We start from the raw sequence: 17,861 nt of genomic DNA, 5'->3' as shown, positions 1-17,861 counted from the left end.
ATGCGCTCTGCATTGTTACGCAAGAGGCCAATTGCAGAACCAAATCTAACATTAGACATTATGTTCTGAATTTTGCAAGCATGGGCTGGTTGAATAAGATCATTGCTGTGCCTGTTGCGAACGGTGGAAGGGATGTGCTGTTTGATATGATCCGTTAGTCTTTGGGACCTCTGGCCTTTGTACCTGGCATTGCACCAACACTGAAATTCATAAACCACATTACTCATTTGTGTAGTAGGCAAAATGGCTTGATGGCAGCATCCTGTTAGTGGAAAATGCCACTCAAGTTGTTACTGCTTAGTAGTGGAATGAAACAGCTAGCTTCACCTGTTGCTCAGATTTTTTGAGATGCCTTGCCCTTCTAAGATAATTTGAGACGGAACTTTTTCAGACTTTTTCAGGTCCGAGGTTTTAGGCCCATTCATGAGTGTGCAATATATAGTGAGCAATGATCTGACTGAGATAGCAGCTTCAGTGGGATTTTCCACTAACAGGGCGCAACTGCGAAGCCAACAGATATCTTTCAACCAGTATCAAAGGGAACACGTTATCACATTACTGTGTGTAGGACCTTGCAAGTTGGCTGCTGAATTTCCTACACTTCAAAAGTAGTTCATTGGCTGTGAAGCACCCTGGAATGCTCCGAGGTAATGAAAGGCGCTGGTCTTTCCATTGTGTACTGAGTGTCATCAGGCACAACTCATTGGAGTGTTGAGGGGGAGGGTGTAGAAAAGGAACTTGATTTGAAAACATAATATCTGAAAAAGTTAATAATATAGTGAGTGGCACGGTAGCACAGTGGTTAGCACTGCTGTTGCACAGCTCCAGGGACCTGGGTTCGATTCGTAGCTTGGGTCACTGTCTGTGTGGAGTTTGCACATTCTCCTCGTGTCTGCGTGGGTTTCCTCCAGGTGCTCCGGTTTCCTCCTCAGTCCAAAGATGTGCGGGTTAGGTTGATTGGCCATGCTAAAAATTGCCCCTTAGTGTCCTGAGATGCGTCGGTTCAAGGGATTGGCGGGTAAATATGTCGGGATAAGGGAGTAGGGCTTGTGTGGGATTGCGGTCAGTGCAGACTCGATGGGCCAAATAGTTTCTTCCAGCACTGTAGGGTTTTTATGATTCTATGACCTGAAAAGGTGGAGGAAGCAGATTCCATAAAACTTTGAAAAAGTGAATGGGTGTGTACATGAAGGGGATTAATTAGTTGTGGTGGGGGGGGCAGTGGTGGCGGTGGTAATAAAGCTGTGACTAAATTGAACTGCTGCTTCTGAAAGCCAACACAGGCACAAAGGGCTGAATTTGCTCCTCGTGCTGCAGAATTCTATAATTTTAAGATGTAAGCAGATTGCATTGGTTAGAGTTGACTGTAGTTGACCTCAGTTAATATTTATTAAATCCTGTAATTCTATACTCTTGCTGGATTGTGCATATGATCTTTAAATAAGTTATCCAGAATTAATATGTGGTGAATCTCAAATGCAATGTGATAGTAGCGCAGGGCCACATCTTTCAAAGAATAGCGTGCAACTGTCTTTCTTAATTTAAACCAAGCTAAAAGATATCGTACCCACACTGTTAATACAGTGTAACCCAGCCAGTTCTGATGGTGTGCTTATCTGTCAGTTTCAATGTGGGGCAGCACAGTGGTTCGCACAGCTGCCTCACAGCGCCAGGGACCCAAGTTCGATTCCTGGCTTGGGTCACTGTTCATGTGGAGTTTGCACAGTCTCCCCATGTCTGCGTGGGTTTCCTCCGGGTGCTCTGGTTTCCTCCCACACTCCAAAGATGTGCGGTTTAGGTGGATTGGCCATGATAAATTGCCCCTCAGTGTCAGGGGGACTGGGTAGGGTAACTGCATGGGGTTATGGGGATAGGGCCTGGGTGGGATTGTGGTCAGTCCAGACTCGGGCCGAATATCCTCCTTTTGCACAGTAGGGATTCTATGACTGTTCGAATCAATTCTATGTTATACCTGAGGCAACATCAACCTTCATTTATCTGGCACCCTTGGTGTAGTAAATCTTCCCAAGCAAGATGCTTCACAGGAGCATGAACAAATAAAATTTGACACCCAGCCTCTGGTTTGGTGAAAGAGGTAGGTTTTACAGGAAGCCTTTAAATAAAATGGAGAGGTGGAGAGACAGAAGTTTCAGAAAGGAATTCCAGAGCTGGTGTAAGTCAGTGTACACAGTGGTGAATGGGACTTGATGCAAGCTAGGAAATTGGTAGCAGAATTTTGGATGACAACTTTATGGAGGGTGGAAGGTGGAAGGTTAGTCAGGAAAGTACTGTGATAGCCAATTCTGGAGGTAGATATGCCCTACCATGTTTTCAAGATGTGTTGCCTTGATTCATGACCAACGAGGGTCGCTCAGTGGTTAGCACTGTTGCCTCTCAGCATCAGAGACACGGGTCCAATTTCAACCTTGAATGATTATTTGCGTGGAGTTTGCACATTCTCCCCTTGTCTGCATGACTTTCCTCCAGGTGCTTTGGTTTCATCCCATAGTCTCAAGATGTGCAGGTTAGTTGGATTGGTCATGCTAAATTGCTGTTTGTGTCCCAAGATGTGTTGGGTAGGGGATTAGTGCGATAAATATGTGGGGTTAGGGGTATAGGGTAGAGGTTGGTCCTAGTTAAGATGCTTTGTCAAAGGGTCAGTGCAGACTCCATGGGCCAAATGGCATCCTCCTGCACTGTAGGGATTCTGTGATTCCTGTTTTGTTTTGAAGCTCGTCACACTGTATAGCAAAATGCCACAAAAAAGTAAATGAGATGGTTTAAAGGCAGAAATCAATTGGTCATTAATCTGTCAACTGGCGACTTAGTTGTCTACATGGACTTTAGCAAGGCCTTTGACAAAGTTCGGCATAGTAGGTTGTTGCATAAAGTTAAATCTCATGGGATCCAGGGTGAGGTATCTAAATGGATACAAAATTGGCTTCTTGACAACCAAAGAGTGAATGTAGAGGGTTGTTTTTCAAACTGGAGGCCTGTGACCAGCAGTGTGCCTCAGGAATCAGTGCTGGGCCCACTGTTACTTGTCATTTATATTAATGATTTAGATGAGAATATAGAAGGCATGGTTAGTAAGTTTGCAGATGACACCAAGATTGGTGGCATAGTGGATAGTAAAGAAAGTTATCTCCAAATGCAATGGGAGCTTGATCAATTGGGTCAGTGGGCTGACAAATGACAGATGGAGTTACATTTAGACAAATGCGAGGCGATGCATTTTGGTAGATTGAACCAGAGCAAAACTTGCTCAGTTAATGGTAGGGCTTTGGGGAGAGTTACAGGACAAAGAGATCTAGGGATACATGTTCATAGCTCCTTGAAAGTGGAGTCACATGTGGACAGAGTGGTGAAGAAGGCATTTGGCATGCTTGGTTTCATTGATCAGAACGTTGAATACAGGAGTTGGGATGTCTTGTTAAAGTTGTACAAGACATTGGTACGGTCACACTTGGAATACTGTGTGCAATTCTGGTCACGATTATAGTTATAGAAAGGATATTATTAAACTAGAAAGAGTGCAGAAAAGTTTTACTAGGTTGCTACTGGGACTTGATGGATTGACTTATAAGGAGCCTTTCAAGAGGCTGGGACCTTTTTCTTTGGAGCGTAGGAGGCTGAAGGGTGATCTTCTCGAGGTCGATAAAATAATGAGGGGCATAAACCAGATAGATAGTATCTTTTCCCAAAGGTAGGGGAGTCTAAAACTAGAGGGTATAGGTTTAAGGTGAGACAGGAGAGATACAAAAGTGTCCAGAGGGGCAATTCTTTCACACAGAGGATGGTGAGTGTCTGGAACAAGCTGTGAGAGGTAGTAGTAGAGGCGGGTACAATTTTATCTTTTAAAAAGCATTTAGATAGTTACGTGGGTACACTGGGTATAGAGGGACATGGGCCAAATGCGGGCAATTGGGATTAGCTTAGAGGTTTTAAAAAAAGGCGGCATAGACAAGTTGGGCCGAAGGGCCTGTTTCCATGTTGTAAACCTCTATGACTGAGTTTCATGTTATTGATTTAAGGAAGAATATTGCCATGATCTTAACAGTGTACGTTGTTTTCCAAAATAGGGGCTGAGACATTCAAATGAGCACAGCTGCAACAACACTGCGTGTCTATAATGCTATACTGAAGTGACGACCTGGATTCTTATCAGTTCCACTGACACCAACTGAGCCAGATTGACAACTATCATGCTGACTTTGTGGTGAAGAGAATTCAGTAGAATTGCCACATACAATTGTAATTAAAGGGGCGCAGAAAGTATCCATTCAGCCCATCTTGCTTTTACTTGCTCTCTGAGAGTGTGATTCATTTAGTTATGTTTTCTTGATTCCTCTTTGCATATTGGTAAATATTTATCTGCTTCCTTTTTTATAATTGAAAAAGTGAAAATTCTTATCTGGCTGGTTATTGAATACGAATGTGTAAGTGGCATGAGTAAAACTGCCTGGCACCACCAACTTGTTCTTTACAGCGTTAATACTTTTGTGCATTACAATACAAATATTTCCTAATCCACCAAAAACCCTATAAGTTTTAAAAACATAGGCAAAGAAAACTACTGTGACTCTCTTAGGCAATCGTAACTAGTCCAGGAGATAATTCTGGCCCTGATTAATGTCATGCTATTTGTATGAGGTGGTCTCCACCTCAGCTGGAAACAGTCCTAGTTCTCTCTCAAAGGAAGTCAACAAATCAGCTTAAGATCCTAAGATCTGTTTCCTGCTGACACACTGATTGGGAAGGAGATAACTTTTATAACCTTTCCTTTTGACGTTTTGGTGGACATCTTAAAGTTCCACTCTCTGGTGCTAACTCACTGACCAGTGCGATCGATTTCTCCCTATTCACCCGAAAAAAAAACCCTTGTACTTTTGTGAACTTCCATCTAAAGTCCTCTTAACCTTTGCTGGCAGGAGGTTTTGTAATTAGTGAATGTAGATTTAAGGTAATTGGTGAAAGGACCAGAGAGAAATGTTCGAGTATAATTTTTGCATTGTAATTATGGTGACTTGGAATGAATGCTTTGTCTGCAAGAGTGGTGGAAGCAGATTGAATGGCAATGTTTAAAAGAGAATTGACTAAATGAATATTTGAAGAGGGAAACCTTGTGGGACAATGGGGAAAGAACAGGAGAACGGGTGCAATTGCATAGCTCTTTTAAAGAGGCAGCATCAGTGGGGTGTACTGAGTGACCTCCTTCTGTACTGCATAGTGGTCTGGTCTCTTATGATGTCTGCCATCAGGAGGGCTCACCAATTTTAATGAATCCCTTCTCCTTCATGTCTTTGATCTAAGTGTTTAAATGGGGCAGAGGGATCTTTTGGATAGAGTCACACAAGTCACCAGCAGTGACAACACAGCTTAAAAACTATTGAAAAAAAAACAAAGCACCAAATTTCATTTCTGGAGGGTAGAATTAACAACAAAGTAGCCTTGGAGGGGGCAGACTTGGAGTACTGTGTGCATTGTTGGCCTTCATATTGTAAAAAGAATAGAGGGTGCAAAATGAATTTACTGGAATGATACCAGACTGAAGGAGCTGTGGTTCTTTTTTCTCTTGAGGGTGTGGCTTGATGAGGTCTTCAAGATTATGAAAGGGTGCAACAGGTAGACTTAGAGAAGATATTTCCACTTATGGGGAAATGAGAATTAAGGGCCACCAATAGAAGGTAAACACTAATGAATCCAATAAGGAATTGAGGAAACATTTTTACCAGGAGATGGTGGTAATGTGGAACTTGCTATCATAGGGAGTGGTTGAGATGAATAACATGGATATGGATACATCTTTGGAGAAATGGGATAATCCAAACACACAAACTAGAAAGGAATAGAAGGATATGCTGACAGGGTGGAGGTGCAGAAGGCTGGGAGAAGGCATTGTGTGCAGCACAAACAGCAGCACACAACAGTTGGGATGAATAGCTTGTTTCTGTGCTGTAAATTTCTACGTATGACACCCTTCCTAAAGCAAAATCATGAAGTTGTTTAGTCAAGCTTGCAAATGTTGTGTAATTATTCACAGTGAGAAACTTGACTTGAAGGGATATGCACTTGTTTTAAAAAAAATAATTGTTTTTGTCTCTCCAGATTTTCTTCTGGTTGGGCTCCAGGCTTAAGGCTTGGAGAAATTTACTGGCGCCATAGATTCTAACAATTGGAGCGGCAGCGAAAGCCCTGCCGAAAACCTGGAGAGGATGACGGATTCTGCTGATAAGCCGATGGACAATGATGCAGAAGGTGTCTGGAGCCCTGACATAGAGCAGAGCTTCCAGGAAGCCCTGGCCATCTACCCACCGTGTGGGAGGAGGAAAATCATTCTCTCTGATGAAGGCAAAATGTATGGTGAGTCACCAGGATTTCAGCGAAAGAGGGTGCTATTGGGAGCAGATGATTTGATGGCTGTTACCAGCTGTGCTCCTCTCTGCTTCCCCTCTCTCTTTCTCGCTCTTTTTCTCCTCCCCACTCCCCCCTCTCCTCCCCCAACCTAACCCCAAATGATTCCCGACATAGTTTTCAGATGAAGTAGTGGAAACTTGGAGGGTTTTTTTTTTAACGCATGGTGTTCTGCATCCCTTTGCAAGTCCTAATGACAGCAGTTTGCTACTGTGCAGCTGTCATTCTGAGTGAATTGCATTTGGAAAAAAAACGAATATTGTGCTTTTGAAGCAAGCCTTGCAGCTGCTGTGAGGGATAGCGCCAGGGCCAAAGAACAGAGAGAGTAAAACAGTTCAGGGGAAAGGTGACTGGGTTAAGTAGCTTGACAATATTACAAGAAAAGTTTAAAGAGAAGGCCATCTGAAAATATTTAGTTTAGGAATAACATTTGGTTTGTGAAACTTATTCAATGCTGCTAATTCCTGTAAAAAATAATGTTTTATCTAAGTGAAGAGGCAATTGATGCAGTGTTGTACTAATCGGTTGAAGTTATATCTGGTGTTGCATTTCAGATGGGCCTATTTCTGATAAAATACTGAGGGAAAAATTATTTGCAATGTTAGGGGAGTGGGTAAGCAGAGTAAGCAGATTTCAGATAATTGGAAAACGAACCAGAGAGGAGATTATTTTTTTTTGCACAGTGAGTGAAATGAATCTGATAGAATTGCCTGCAGTAGATTCAGTGGTAACTTTCAAAAGAGAATTGGATAAACACTTGAAAAGGACAATGGGGACAGAACAAGGAAAATGGAACTAATTGGCTAGCTGTTTGTAAGAGCCTGCACAGGTACATTGGGCTGAATGGCCTGTATAGTTCTGCATAGAAATGTTGCAAAGTGCTTGATGCAGATGACATTTCATTACACAATTTCTATTGTTATAATGCACAGGTTATTAAAAGTTTATTTATTAGTGTCACATGTAAGGCTTACATTAACACTGCAATGAAGTTACTGTGAAAATCCCCTAGTGGCCACACTTCGGTGCCTGTTCGGGTCAGTGCACCTAACCAGCACATCTTTCAGACTAAGGGAGGAAACCGGAGCATCCGGAAGAAACCCATGCAGACATGGGAGAACGTGCAAACTCCACATGCAGTGACCCAAGCTGGGAATCGAACCCGGGTCCCTGGCACTGTAAAGCAGCAGTGCTAACCATTGTGCTGCCCCAATTAAAGCAATCATACACAGCTAAGTTCCCATAAGCAGCAACAAGGCGAATGACCATTTGGTGTTCTTGCTGGCATTGATAGTGGAAGTATGTTGGCAGGACACTGGGAGCTCTTTTTATAGCATTGTTTAGAGATGCAAACCACATAAGAGATGGGGAGGGCCTTAATTTAACATTTCACCACTGACCCCTCTCTCAGCATTGCACAGAATGATAGACTAGATTGCCTGCTCAAGCCCCTTGAGTACTGTCAGCTCCAACTACACAAGTTACATAAGATTATTAAAAAAGAGTCTAAGTCTGTTTCTATTGACTTGTGTAGTGCTGAATATCTGGTGATATCTGTTTGGTTATGTGAATCATTGAACCAATGTTTTTCACTCCACTGTGACCCAAGGGTTTTTTGCAAACTCTGTGGTTTTATTTGCTTTGCTTTTTGGTTTAAAATGCTTCCCTGGTACCCAATCCATGTGTCGTTCCCATAATATTCTGAAGCTGTAAAATGTATTACTAGCCAGTCCAGCCATTCCTCGACAAATCACACCATGGCCTCACCTCTCTCTGTCTCTATAATCTCCTGTCCTTCAACCTTCAGATTTCTGCACTGCTTTAATTATGGCCTCTTAATCAGCTCCAATTTAATAACTCCCTGAAACTCTAGAATCTCCTCCCTAATCCACGTACCTCTTCTGATTTAAGATGAGCCTTAATTCATGTCTTAGTATGTCTGTGCCCCTCAATGTCAATCTTCAACCTAAATCACTATACTCATGAAGTACCTTGGAGCATTTTGCATATAGAATGTACAGCTTAGAGGTCATTTGGCCCAACCAGTCTGTGCCATGTTTATACTCCACATGAATCTCCTCCCATTCTATCTACCCCACTTCAGCCTTTCAATATATCTTTCAATTCCTCCTCCTCCTCTAATCTCCTTTAGAAAACATCTCAGCAATTTGTCTTTCCACATTTTTTACTAATCTGTGATTGAATTTTCACCCTATTCCCTCCTTGAATTTATTGGTGACTATTTGTTTAAGAAAGTAAAGAGAGTTTGATAGAACCGCTTTATATCTCCAAGTGTCAGCTCGCATATACTTTCCATTGAGGAAAAACTTCAAATTTGCTTCAGCACCACTTTCATCAGGTGACACTAAGTTGGAACAGTACTTGAAAGGATGAGCATGCCAACACTGCAGCCTGAGCTGGTGAGAGGGGTTAATGTTCATTGCACAAAACCATAGGGAGCAATAAGGGAATTACAGAGAGCTTTTGAAATAGATTCCATTGCAGATTTTGTTGTGATGGCTATTTTCGTATTGTCTCTCATCCCAGTGGAAAAAGTTACCAAACTGAAGTGAGAAATGGGATAGTTACTGAGGGAGTGCTGCACTTTTGGAGATGCTTTCTCCACATGAGACAAATAACAAAGAAACAGCACAGGAACAGGTCCTCCGAGCCTGCACTGACCATGCTGCCCATCTGAACTAAAACCCCCTGCCCTTCCAGGGACCATATGCCGCTATTCCCATCCTATTCATGTATGCCCCTTAAAAGTCACTATCATATCTGCTTCCACTACCTCCCCCAGTGGCGAGTTCCAGCCACCCACCATCCTCTCTGTACGACGTTAACCAAAGTCCTATTTGGTCCCTCAGGTGATATAAAAGATCCCTCATATACTATTTCAACAAACGTTAAGAACTCACCCTGCTCTTTATGTCAACATTTATCTCTCAATCAACATCAATTTTTAGAAAAAATTACCTAGTTCTTTTCACGTTATTGTCTGCAAGAGCATATATTGCGACAGTGACTGCACTTCGAAAGTATTTCATTGGCTGTAAAGCAGTTTGCAGTGCTTTGATTTGGTGACAGGTGCTGTAGAAACGTAAAAGCCTTTTCTGTAAGGATAGCAGAGTTACCCAGTTTTAGTGTTCAGTCTATAGAGTGAAATCACCAAGCTTGGCTTTTGCGAGTCTGTGCTGTTATTTCGGACAAGATATTGCCACATGCTTTGTCTCCATGACCCCAAGTTACCTGTAGTGCTATGACATTGAACACTTTCTTCAGCAAAGGTGTTGACTGTGGGTTAGTGTAACCCACCCACCGGATGTTTGGATTTGTGTGTGTATTGACAATGTTTTCATTAGTGCTCCATTTTAAAGGCATCTGAAGCATAGGAACACAAGGTGGTCATTTGATCCTGTGAGTCTCTTCTGCTATCTAATTGGATGATGGTTGTTCTGCACCTTAACTCTGGTTCTGTAACTCATATTACCCTTGCCTAACATGAATCTCAGTGAGGGAATTTGCGATTGACTCTCAACCTCAACATCTTTTTGAAGGCGAGGTTTTCACATTCCCACTATTACTTGTGTGAGGGGGAAAAAAGTACTTCTTGATATCATCGTTGAATGACACAGCTCTAATTTTTAAGTTCATGTCTGTCTTTTCTGGGTTTTCCCATTCGGGGAAATACTTTATTTTTCTGTATGATCATAAAATTGGCAGTTAATTTGCACACCAAGATCTCAAACACAGCATCTGGATAAACGACTAGATCATTTACAGGATCATGTCCTCCCTACAGTGTATTCGGCCCATTTGAGCTTGCACAGACAACAATCCCACCCAGGCCCTATCCCCATAACTCTGTTGGTCCTCCTGACACTAATGGTCAATTTAGCATGGCCAATCTCCAACTAATCTGCACATCTTTGGAGTATTGGAGGAAATTGGAGCACCTGGAAGAAACCCAGGCAGACATGGGGAGAGCATACAAACTTCACACAGGCAGCCACCCAAGGCTGGAATTAAACCCGGGTCCCTGGAGCTGTGTGGCAGCAGTGCTAACCACTGTGCCAACGTGCCGATTGTGATGGATAAATATTGGTCCCAGTCATTGGAGAGATTGTCCCTGTTCCTTTCTGAAATAATGGTTGGGGATCTTTTACACTTACCTGGGAGAGTAGATGGGACTCCGATTTAATATATCACTCTGACAGTGTGGCAATGCCTTGGTATTGCACTGCAAGCATTAGCTGGGATTATTTGCGCCATTCTCTGGGATGGAGCTGGAACCCACTACCTTCTGAATCGGATGCAATGTACCCTCCTCCCCACTCCTTGGAACTTCCTCTCTAAAACATTCTGAAATGATGAACTCTCGACCTGGAATGTTAACTCTGTTCCTCTCTCCACAGATGCTGCCAGGCCTGCTTGAATATTTACAGCATATTCTGTTAGCATTACTTGTTAGCGTTCACTGTTTAAACAAATCCAAATACTGATTGTGATCCGGACTTTTGTGCTCCTGGGCACTTGCAGTTCAATCTCATGAATCGCAGCTGAGAATGAGGATTTCAGTTCCAAGCTGCTGTTACTCTTACGTGCCTATTAGTATCTCGCTGACTTCCTTGTAGTATGTACAAGTTTTTTGATACATTGCTAGGCACAAGTGTAGCGGCTCTGCACAATATCGAGCTGCTATAATCTGACAAGTGTTTAAACCTGCAACACGTAACTGCTCTCTTATTTGGTTCTGAAGCCTGTTTTGTGTATTACTTGGTCCTGGCTCCTGCTCAGTCTCACCAGCAGGTAGCCATTGAACTCAGCTTGCTATTCCACCCCCTCACTGTCAGTGACAGTTTTACATTACCCCAGTCAGTCCTTCATCTGCATGTCTACTAAATCAATCCTGTATTTGCTCCTCTTTTCTCTCCCTTTCACTTTCTCATTACTCTCTCTCACTTTATTCTTGCCCTCTTTCTCACCCCTTTTTTCTTTCTTTTTCACTTTCTTTCCCCGTAGAACCATAGAGCTCCTACAGTGCAGAAGGAGGCCATTTGGTTCATCGAGTCTGCACTGCCGTGCCAAAAAGCATCTTTATCCAGGCCCACCCCCACTCTTTTCCTGTAAGCCCATGCATTTAGCGACGTTGAAGATAGGAGCAGGAGGAGGCCATTTGGCCCTTTGAGCCTGCTGTGCCATTCATCACGATCAAGGCTGATCGTCCAACTCAATAGTCTAATCCTGTTTCCTCCCCATAACTTTTGATCCCATTTGCCCCAAGTGCTATATCTAACTGCCTCTTGAATACATTCAATATTATAGAAACATGGCTAATCCACCTAACCCGCACATCTTTGGACTGTGGGAGGAAACTGGAGCACCCATTGGAAACCCCTGCAGACACAGGGAACATGCAAACTCCTCTTGAACTACCTTCAAGGTAATCTTGTCCATGAAACCTAGCTTTTGTGCCTTTGATCCCTCTCGAGTCCTAACTATCTTCCTTTTTTAGCTCCAGTGCAACTATTAGTGTAATTGCTTCCCTTACCTCCCTTAAAAGTCATCATCTGGTGAACATCAGGTTGACAATTTAACAATTAACGGGGGAGGAAGCTCCACAAATATCCCCATTCTTATTGACGGCAGAGTCCAGACAAGTGCAAGTGACAAGACTGAAGCATTCGTAACCACCTTCAGCCAGTAGTGTTGAGTGGATGATCGATCTCCACCTGTGCCTGAAGTTCCCAACGTTTTAGATGCCACTCCTCAGCCAATTTGATTCACTCCACCTGATTTCAAGGTAGTTGAAAGGCACAGGATATAGCAAAAGCCAAATTAAAGCCATAGGCTTTAATTAACATTCCAGCTGTGGACTTGGTCAAGACTTGTTCTCTGGAACTCGTAGTGCACTTAGCTGAGCTGTTCCAGTAAAGCTACAACATTGGCAATGACTTGATGTGCAAAATTTGCCCCTTGAATGGAAAATAATTATTAAATTGGAAGGAACTTCAGTTATATTGAGACCAGAGAAGCCAGGTTGTTCTCCTTAAAGCAGAGAAGGTTATGAGGGAGAATTGATAGATATGTTCAAAATTGAGAGGGTTTTGATAGAGTAAAAAATGGAGAAAGCTTCCAGTGGCAGGGGTCGATAACTAGAGAACATAGATCTAAGATATTTTGCAAAAAATTGTGCAACATGTGGAGAACCATCTTTCATGCAGTGAGTTGCGATTTGGATGCGCTGTCTGAAAGGATGAGAAACTGATACAAAGGGAATGGAATAAATATTCACTTTTGCTGGGCCAGAGGGAAAGAGCAAGGAGACTGGGACTTATTGGATAGTTCTACTAAGGACCTAGCATAGGCCCCATGGATCAAATATCCTCTTCCCATGTGTATGATTCCAGATTGTCGCAGTTGATTCCTCCACCCCTCCAAACTACCACCCCGTCTCGTATTTGCCTTTTGTCACCAGAGTTCTGAGAAGTGTTAACGGCTCCTATATCTGCCTATCTTTTAGGCAAATCCATTTTAACTCCCTGGTTAGGTTTTGCAAATGTAAGGTTGAAGTACAGATCAGCCATATGGAATGTGCGATTTACTGGGAGAGCTCAGTTCCACGTTTCAATGCAGTGGACTTTGAAAAGATGGTAATTTTATGGCAGTTTTTGGGAGCATCAGTAAGATATGCAGGAAAAAAATAATTATCTTGCAAATCCTGAGATCACAACAGTGGCCCAAACATACATACCCTGCCTCACCTTAACCATGATGTGGAGATGCCAGCATTGGACTGGGGTAAGCACAGTATGAAGTCTCACAACACCAGGTTAAAGTCCAACAGGTTTATTTGGCAGCACTAGCTTTTGGAGCCTCAAGCTCCTTCTTCAGGTGAGTGAAGACTTGTGTTCACAAACAGGGCATATAAAGACACAGACTCAATGTACAAAATAATGGTTGGAATGCGAGTCTTTACAGGTAATCAAGTCTTAAAGGTACAGACAATGTGAGTGGAGAGAGAGTCAAGCACAGGTCAAAGAAGTGTGTATTGTCTCCTGCCAGGACAGTTATGAGATTTTGCAAGCCCAGGCAGGTCATGGGGTTACAGATAGTGTGACATGAACCCAAGATCCCAGTTGAGGCCATCCTCGTCTGCAAAAGTGGGCTATCGGTCTCTGCTTAGCGATTTTGCATTGTCATATGTCGTGAAGGCCAGCTTGGAGAATGCCCATGACTGCTGAAGTGTTCCCTGACTGGAAGGGAACACAATCACCAGGCAGGGGTTTTCCCTTCCAGTTGGGGAGCACTTCAGCAATCATGGGTATTCTGCCTCTGATCTTTGGATAAGAGTTCTCCAAGGTGGCCTTCACAACACACGACAACGCAGAATCGCTGAGCAGAAACTGATAGCCAAGTTCTGCATACATGAGGACGGCCTCAACTGGGATCTCGGGTTCATGTCATACTACTTGTAACCCCCACAACTTGCCTGGGCTTGCAAAACCTCACTAACTGTTCTGGCTGGAGACAATACACATCTCCTCAACCTGTGCTTAACCCTCTCTTCGTTCACGTTGTCTGTACCTTTTAAGGCTTGATTACCTGTAAAGGCTCACATTCCAACCATTATCTTGTAAATTGAGTTTGTGTCTTTATATGCCCTGTTTGTGAACACAAGTCCTCACTCACCTGAAGAAGGTGATGTACGCATGCGCACACGTATCTACCTCACAAGCTTGTCCCAAAAATACACAATCACTTGCACATGTGTTTAGGCACATTCTCTTTACAACAATCTGAGGCCCCTATCTGCTTCAAGAAGATGATCATCATTCCAGTACCTAAGAAAACCAAGTAGCGTGCTGTAATGACTATCGGCCGGTGACTCTGACATCCATCATTATGAAGTGTTTTGAAAGGCTAGTCATGGCACAAATCAATTTCAGCTCCCTGGATCCATTAGTTTGCTGACCGCTGCAACAGGTCCACAGCAGACACCATCTCCCTGGCCGTGCAGTCAACTCTGGAACACTTAGATAACAAAGACACATATGACAGACTCCTATTTATTGACTATAGCTCAGCCTTCAACACCATTATTCCCACGAAACTCATCTCCAAACTTCGTGGCCTGGGCCTCGGCATCTCCCTCTGTGACTGGATCCGGAACTTCCTAACTCACAGACCACAATCAGTAAGGATAGGCAACGTTACCACTCCACGATCATTCTCAACACTGGTGCCCCACAAGGCTGTGTTCCCAGCCCTCTACTACACTCCTTATACACCTATGACTGTTGGCCAAATTCCCCTCCAATTTTATTTTCAAGTTTGCAAACGACACCACCGTAGTGGGTTGGGCTCAAACGTAGACGAGACAGAGTACAGGAATGAGATCAAGAATCTGGTGAACTCGTGTGGCAACAACAACCTTTCCCTCAATATCAACAAAACAAAGAATATTGTCTTCGACTTCAGGAAGTGTAAAGGAGAACATGCCCCTCTCTACATCAACGGGGACGAAGTAGAAAGGGCCGAGAGCTTCAAGTTTTTAGGTGTCCAGATCACCACCAACCTATCCTGGTTTCCCCCTTAATGACACTATCATTTAAGAAAGCCCACCAACACCTCTAATCTCTCAGATGATGAAGGAAATTTGGCATGTCAGCTATGACTTTCACCACCTTTTACAGATGCACCGTAGAGAGCATCCTTTCTGTTTGTATCATAGCTTGGAATGGCTCTTGCTGTGCCCAAGACCGCAAGGAACTACAAAAGGTTGTGAATGTAGCCCAATCCATTATGCAAACCAGCCTCCCATCCATTGACGGTATCTACATGTCCCGCTGCCTCGGCAAAGCAGCCAACATAATTAAGGACCCCACGCACCCGAGACGTTCTCTCTCCCACCTTCTTCAGTCGGGGGAAAGGTGCAAAAGTCTGAGGTCATGTACCAATCAATTCAAGAACAGCTTCTTCCCTGCTGCTGTCGGACTTTTGAATGGACTTGCTTTGCATTTAAGTTGATCTTTCTCTACATCCTAGCTATCATTGTAACACTACATTCTCCAGTCTCTCATTTCCTTCTCTGAGTGGTATGCTTTGTCTGTGCAGTGCGCAAGATACAGTGTTTTTCACTGTAAGCTCATACATATGACCATAATAAATCAAATCAAATATTCACATGCAGACATTTTCGTACTCTTGCGCACGCACACACTCTTGTTCTCACTCAGTATTGCACTTGCACACCATTACCCTGACACTTAACTCGTGCTCTTGCATTCGTATATTCTCAGCCTTCCTTTCATTTGCTTTTGTGCAAATGGGTTCTTGCACAGCTTCTCGCTCATGTGCACACATACTGTCACCCATTTCTTGCATATTCCCGTACACAGCTTCTCGGGCTCACTCTGCACATTCTCAGGTATCTTGCTGTCATGAGCGCCCTCCTTTATGCATGTTTGTGCACATTCTTGTGCTCACTCTTGTTGTGCAAGGATCTGCACGAACATGTAATTACTTGTGGTGAGTCCAAAGTATGTGAGATGGAAAACATGATGCAGGTAATGAGTGTAAAATTTGCAGGAAGTGTACATTTATCCAAAATTTGAATAATGTGTGGAGCAGGAGCTAGCATCCTTCTGAACTTTACAAGTTAACAAGCTGTGAGAAATGTAGCTACTTAATGTGATCATTACTTTGGCTCCAGTCCAAATTTTAATTTATTCTTTCCAGTGCCCAGGGAATATGACTAATGATTTGAATTCCTTTCTCTCAGTATTAATTAAGTAGACTTTTCTCAAAACAACATCAGCAAAGTGGGAAGATTACTTTTTTTAAAAAATAGCTTTATATCAGTAAAAATTAAAATTATGCTTGTGTTTTTGTAAAATGTTTGATTTTAAGCTGGTTCATTCCTGGATAAACCTTTCCTTTTATAAAGAAATTAATTCTGCAGCCTTGGCCACAGTAATAATTGGGAATTGGTAAAGAATTTGCATTTTTGTAGAGTTTAATGTTCCTTGCATGGGACATCGCAAAATGCTTCATATTCCATAAATTACTTCTAAGAAGTGCAGTAAGCTTTTACGCTAATGAATGCAGCCACTGTTATTTTGCATAGCAAGAATAGATTGATAAATTGTTTAGACTTTTGATTTTTTTTCCCATGGAGGAATATTGGCCTGGACACCAGCAGAACTCTGTTCTTTGAACGCTGCCTTGGAATTGCTAATATCCACTTACTGGTTCGGGTAGATAGGTGTAAAGTTAAGAGAAAGAACTTGTATGTGTATGATGATCTTCATCTCAGGTCATCCCAAAGTGCTTCTTAGTCACTAAAGTACTTTTGAAAGTGCAGTCATTAATGTAATCAAGGAAGGCTCACGATGAAATAAATGACCAAATTATAGTGATGCTGACTCGGGCACATTTTTGATAAGAACAGTCTTCAAATAGTGGCTGACGGATCACTTGATTCCAGTTGTATTGGGGATGAGTGGGGCTTTGATTTAACCTGTGACCTGAAAGGTCAGAGAGCTATTTCAGTTCAAAGCACCGTTCAACTGTTCAATCAGTCATTGTAACAAAGCAATGGAGATAAACGTAGGTTCCATCTGAGATTTAAAAACAACATGGGCAATTTGCTCATTTCTGGTCCAGGATACAGACATTTCAGGTGAGATAGAGGGAGATGTAAAAGGGGTGCGGAAGATGCACTACTGGTTAAGGAGAATATCACAGCTGTACTGCGGGAGGACATCATGGAGGGCTCGTACAGCGAAGCAATATGGGTAGAGCTCAGGAATAGGAAAGGTGCAGTCGCAGTGTTGGGTGTTTACTATAGGCCACCCAACTGCCAGCGGGAGATTGAGGAACAGATATGTAGACAATTTTGGCAAGGTGTGAAAGTAACAGGGTTGTTGTGATGTGAGATTTTAATTTCCCCTATAATGACTGGGACTCACTTAGGGCTATGGGTGTGCATGGGCATCCAGGAGGGCTTCCTGAAATAGTATGTAGATAGTCCAACTAGGGGAGGAGCCATACTCGACCTGGTATTGGGGGATGAGCCCGGCCAGGTGGTCGAAGTTTCAGTCAGGGAGCAGTTTGGGAACAGTGACCTCAATTCAGTAAGCTTTAAGGTACTGATGGATAAAAATAAGTGTAGTCCTCAAGTTAAGGTGCTAAATTGGGGGAAGGCTAATTGCAACAATATTAGGCAGGAATTGAAGAATGTAGATTGGGGGCAGATGTTTGAGGGTAAATCAACACCTGGCATGTGGGAGGTTTTTAAGTGCGAGTTGATGGGGATTCAGAACCGGCACGTTCCTGTTAGGATGAAGGATAAGTATGGCAAGTTTTGGGCACCTTGGATAACGAGAAATATTATGAGTCTCGTCAAAGAGGAAAAGGAAGCATTTGCCAAAGCTAAGAGA

General features: G+C 42.9%; 1 protein-coding gene across 4 annotated transcripts in view; it reads left to right on the top strand.

The window, feature by feature from the left end:
• The window catches only part of tead1a (TEA domain family member 1a), a 216,796-nt gene that overhangs the window by 80,201 nt on the left and 118,734 nt on the right, over nt 1-17,861 (top strand). For all 4 annotated transcript variants that reach the window (XM_080190057.1, XM_080190055.1, XM_080190056.1 and 1 more), the window contains exon 3: nt 6,109-6,363. In XM_080190057.1, coding sequence (XP_080046183.1) covers nt 6,216-6,363 — 148 coding nt within the window. In that variant the 5' untranslated portion in view covers nt 6,109-6,215. The remainder of the gene's footprint in view (nt 1-6,108; nt 6,364-17,861) is intronic.

Source organism: Carcharhinus amblyrhynchos, chromosome 6 (genome assembly GCF_965287045.1).
Source record: "Carcharhinus amblyrhynchos chromosome 6, sCarAmb.v2.hapA, whole genome shotgun sequence".
Classification (NCBI taxonomy): Eukaryota; Metazoa; Chordata; class Chondrichthyes; order Carcharhiniformes; family Carcharhinidae; genus Carcharhinus; species Carcharhinus amblyrhynchos.
This window is presented reverse-complemented; position numbering and strand designations above follow the sequence as displayed.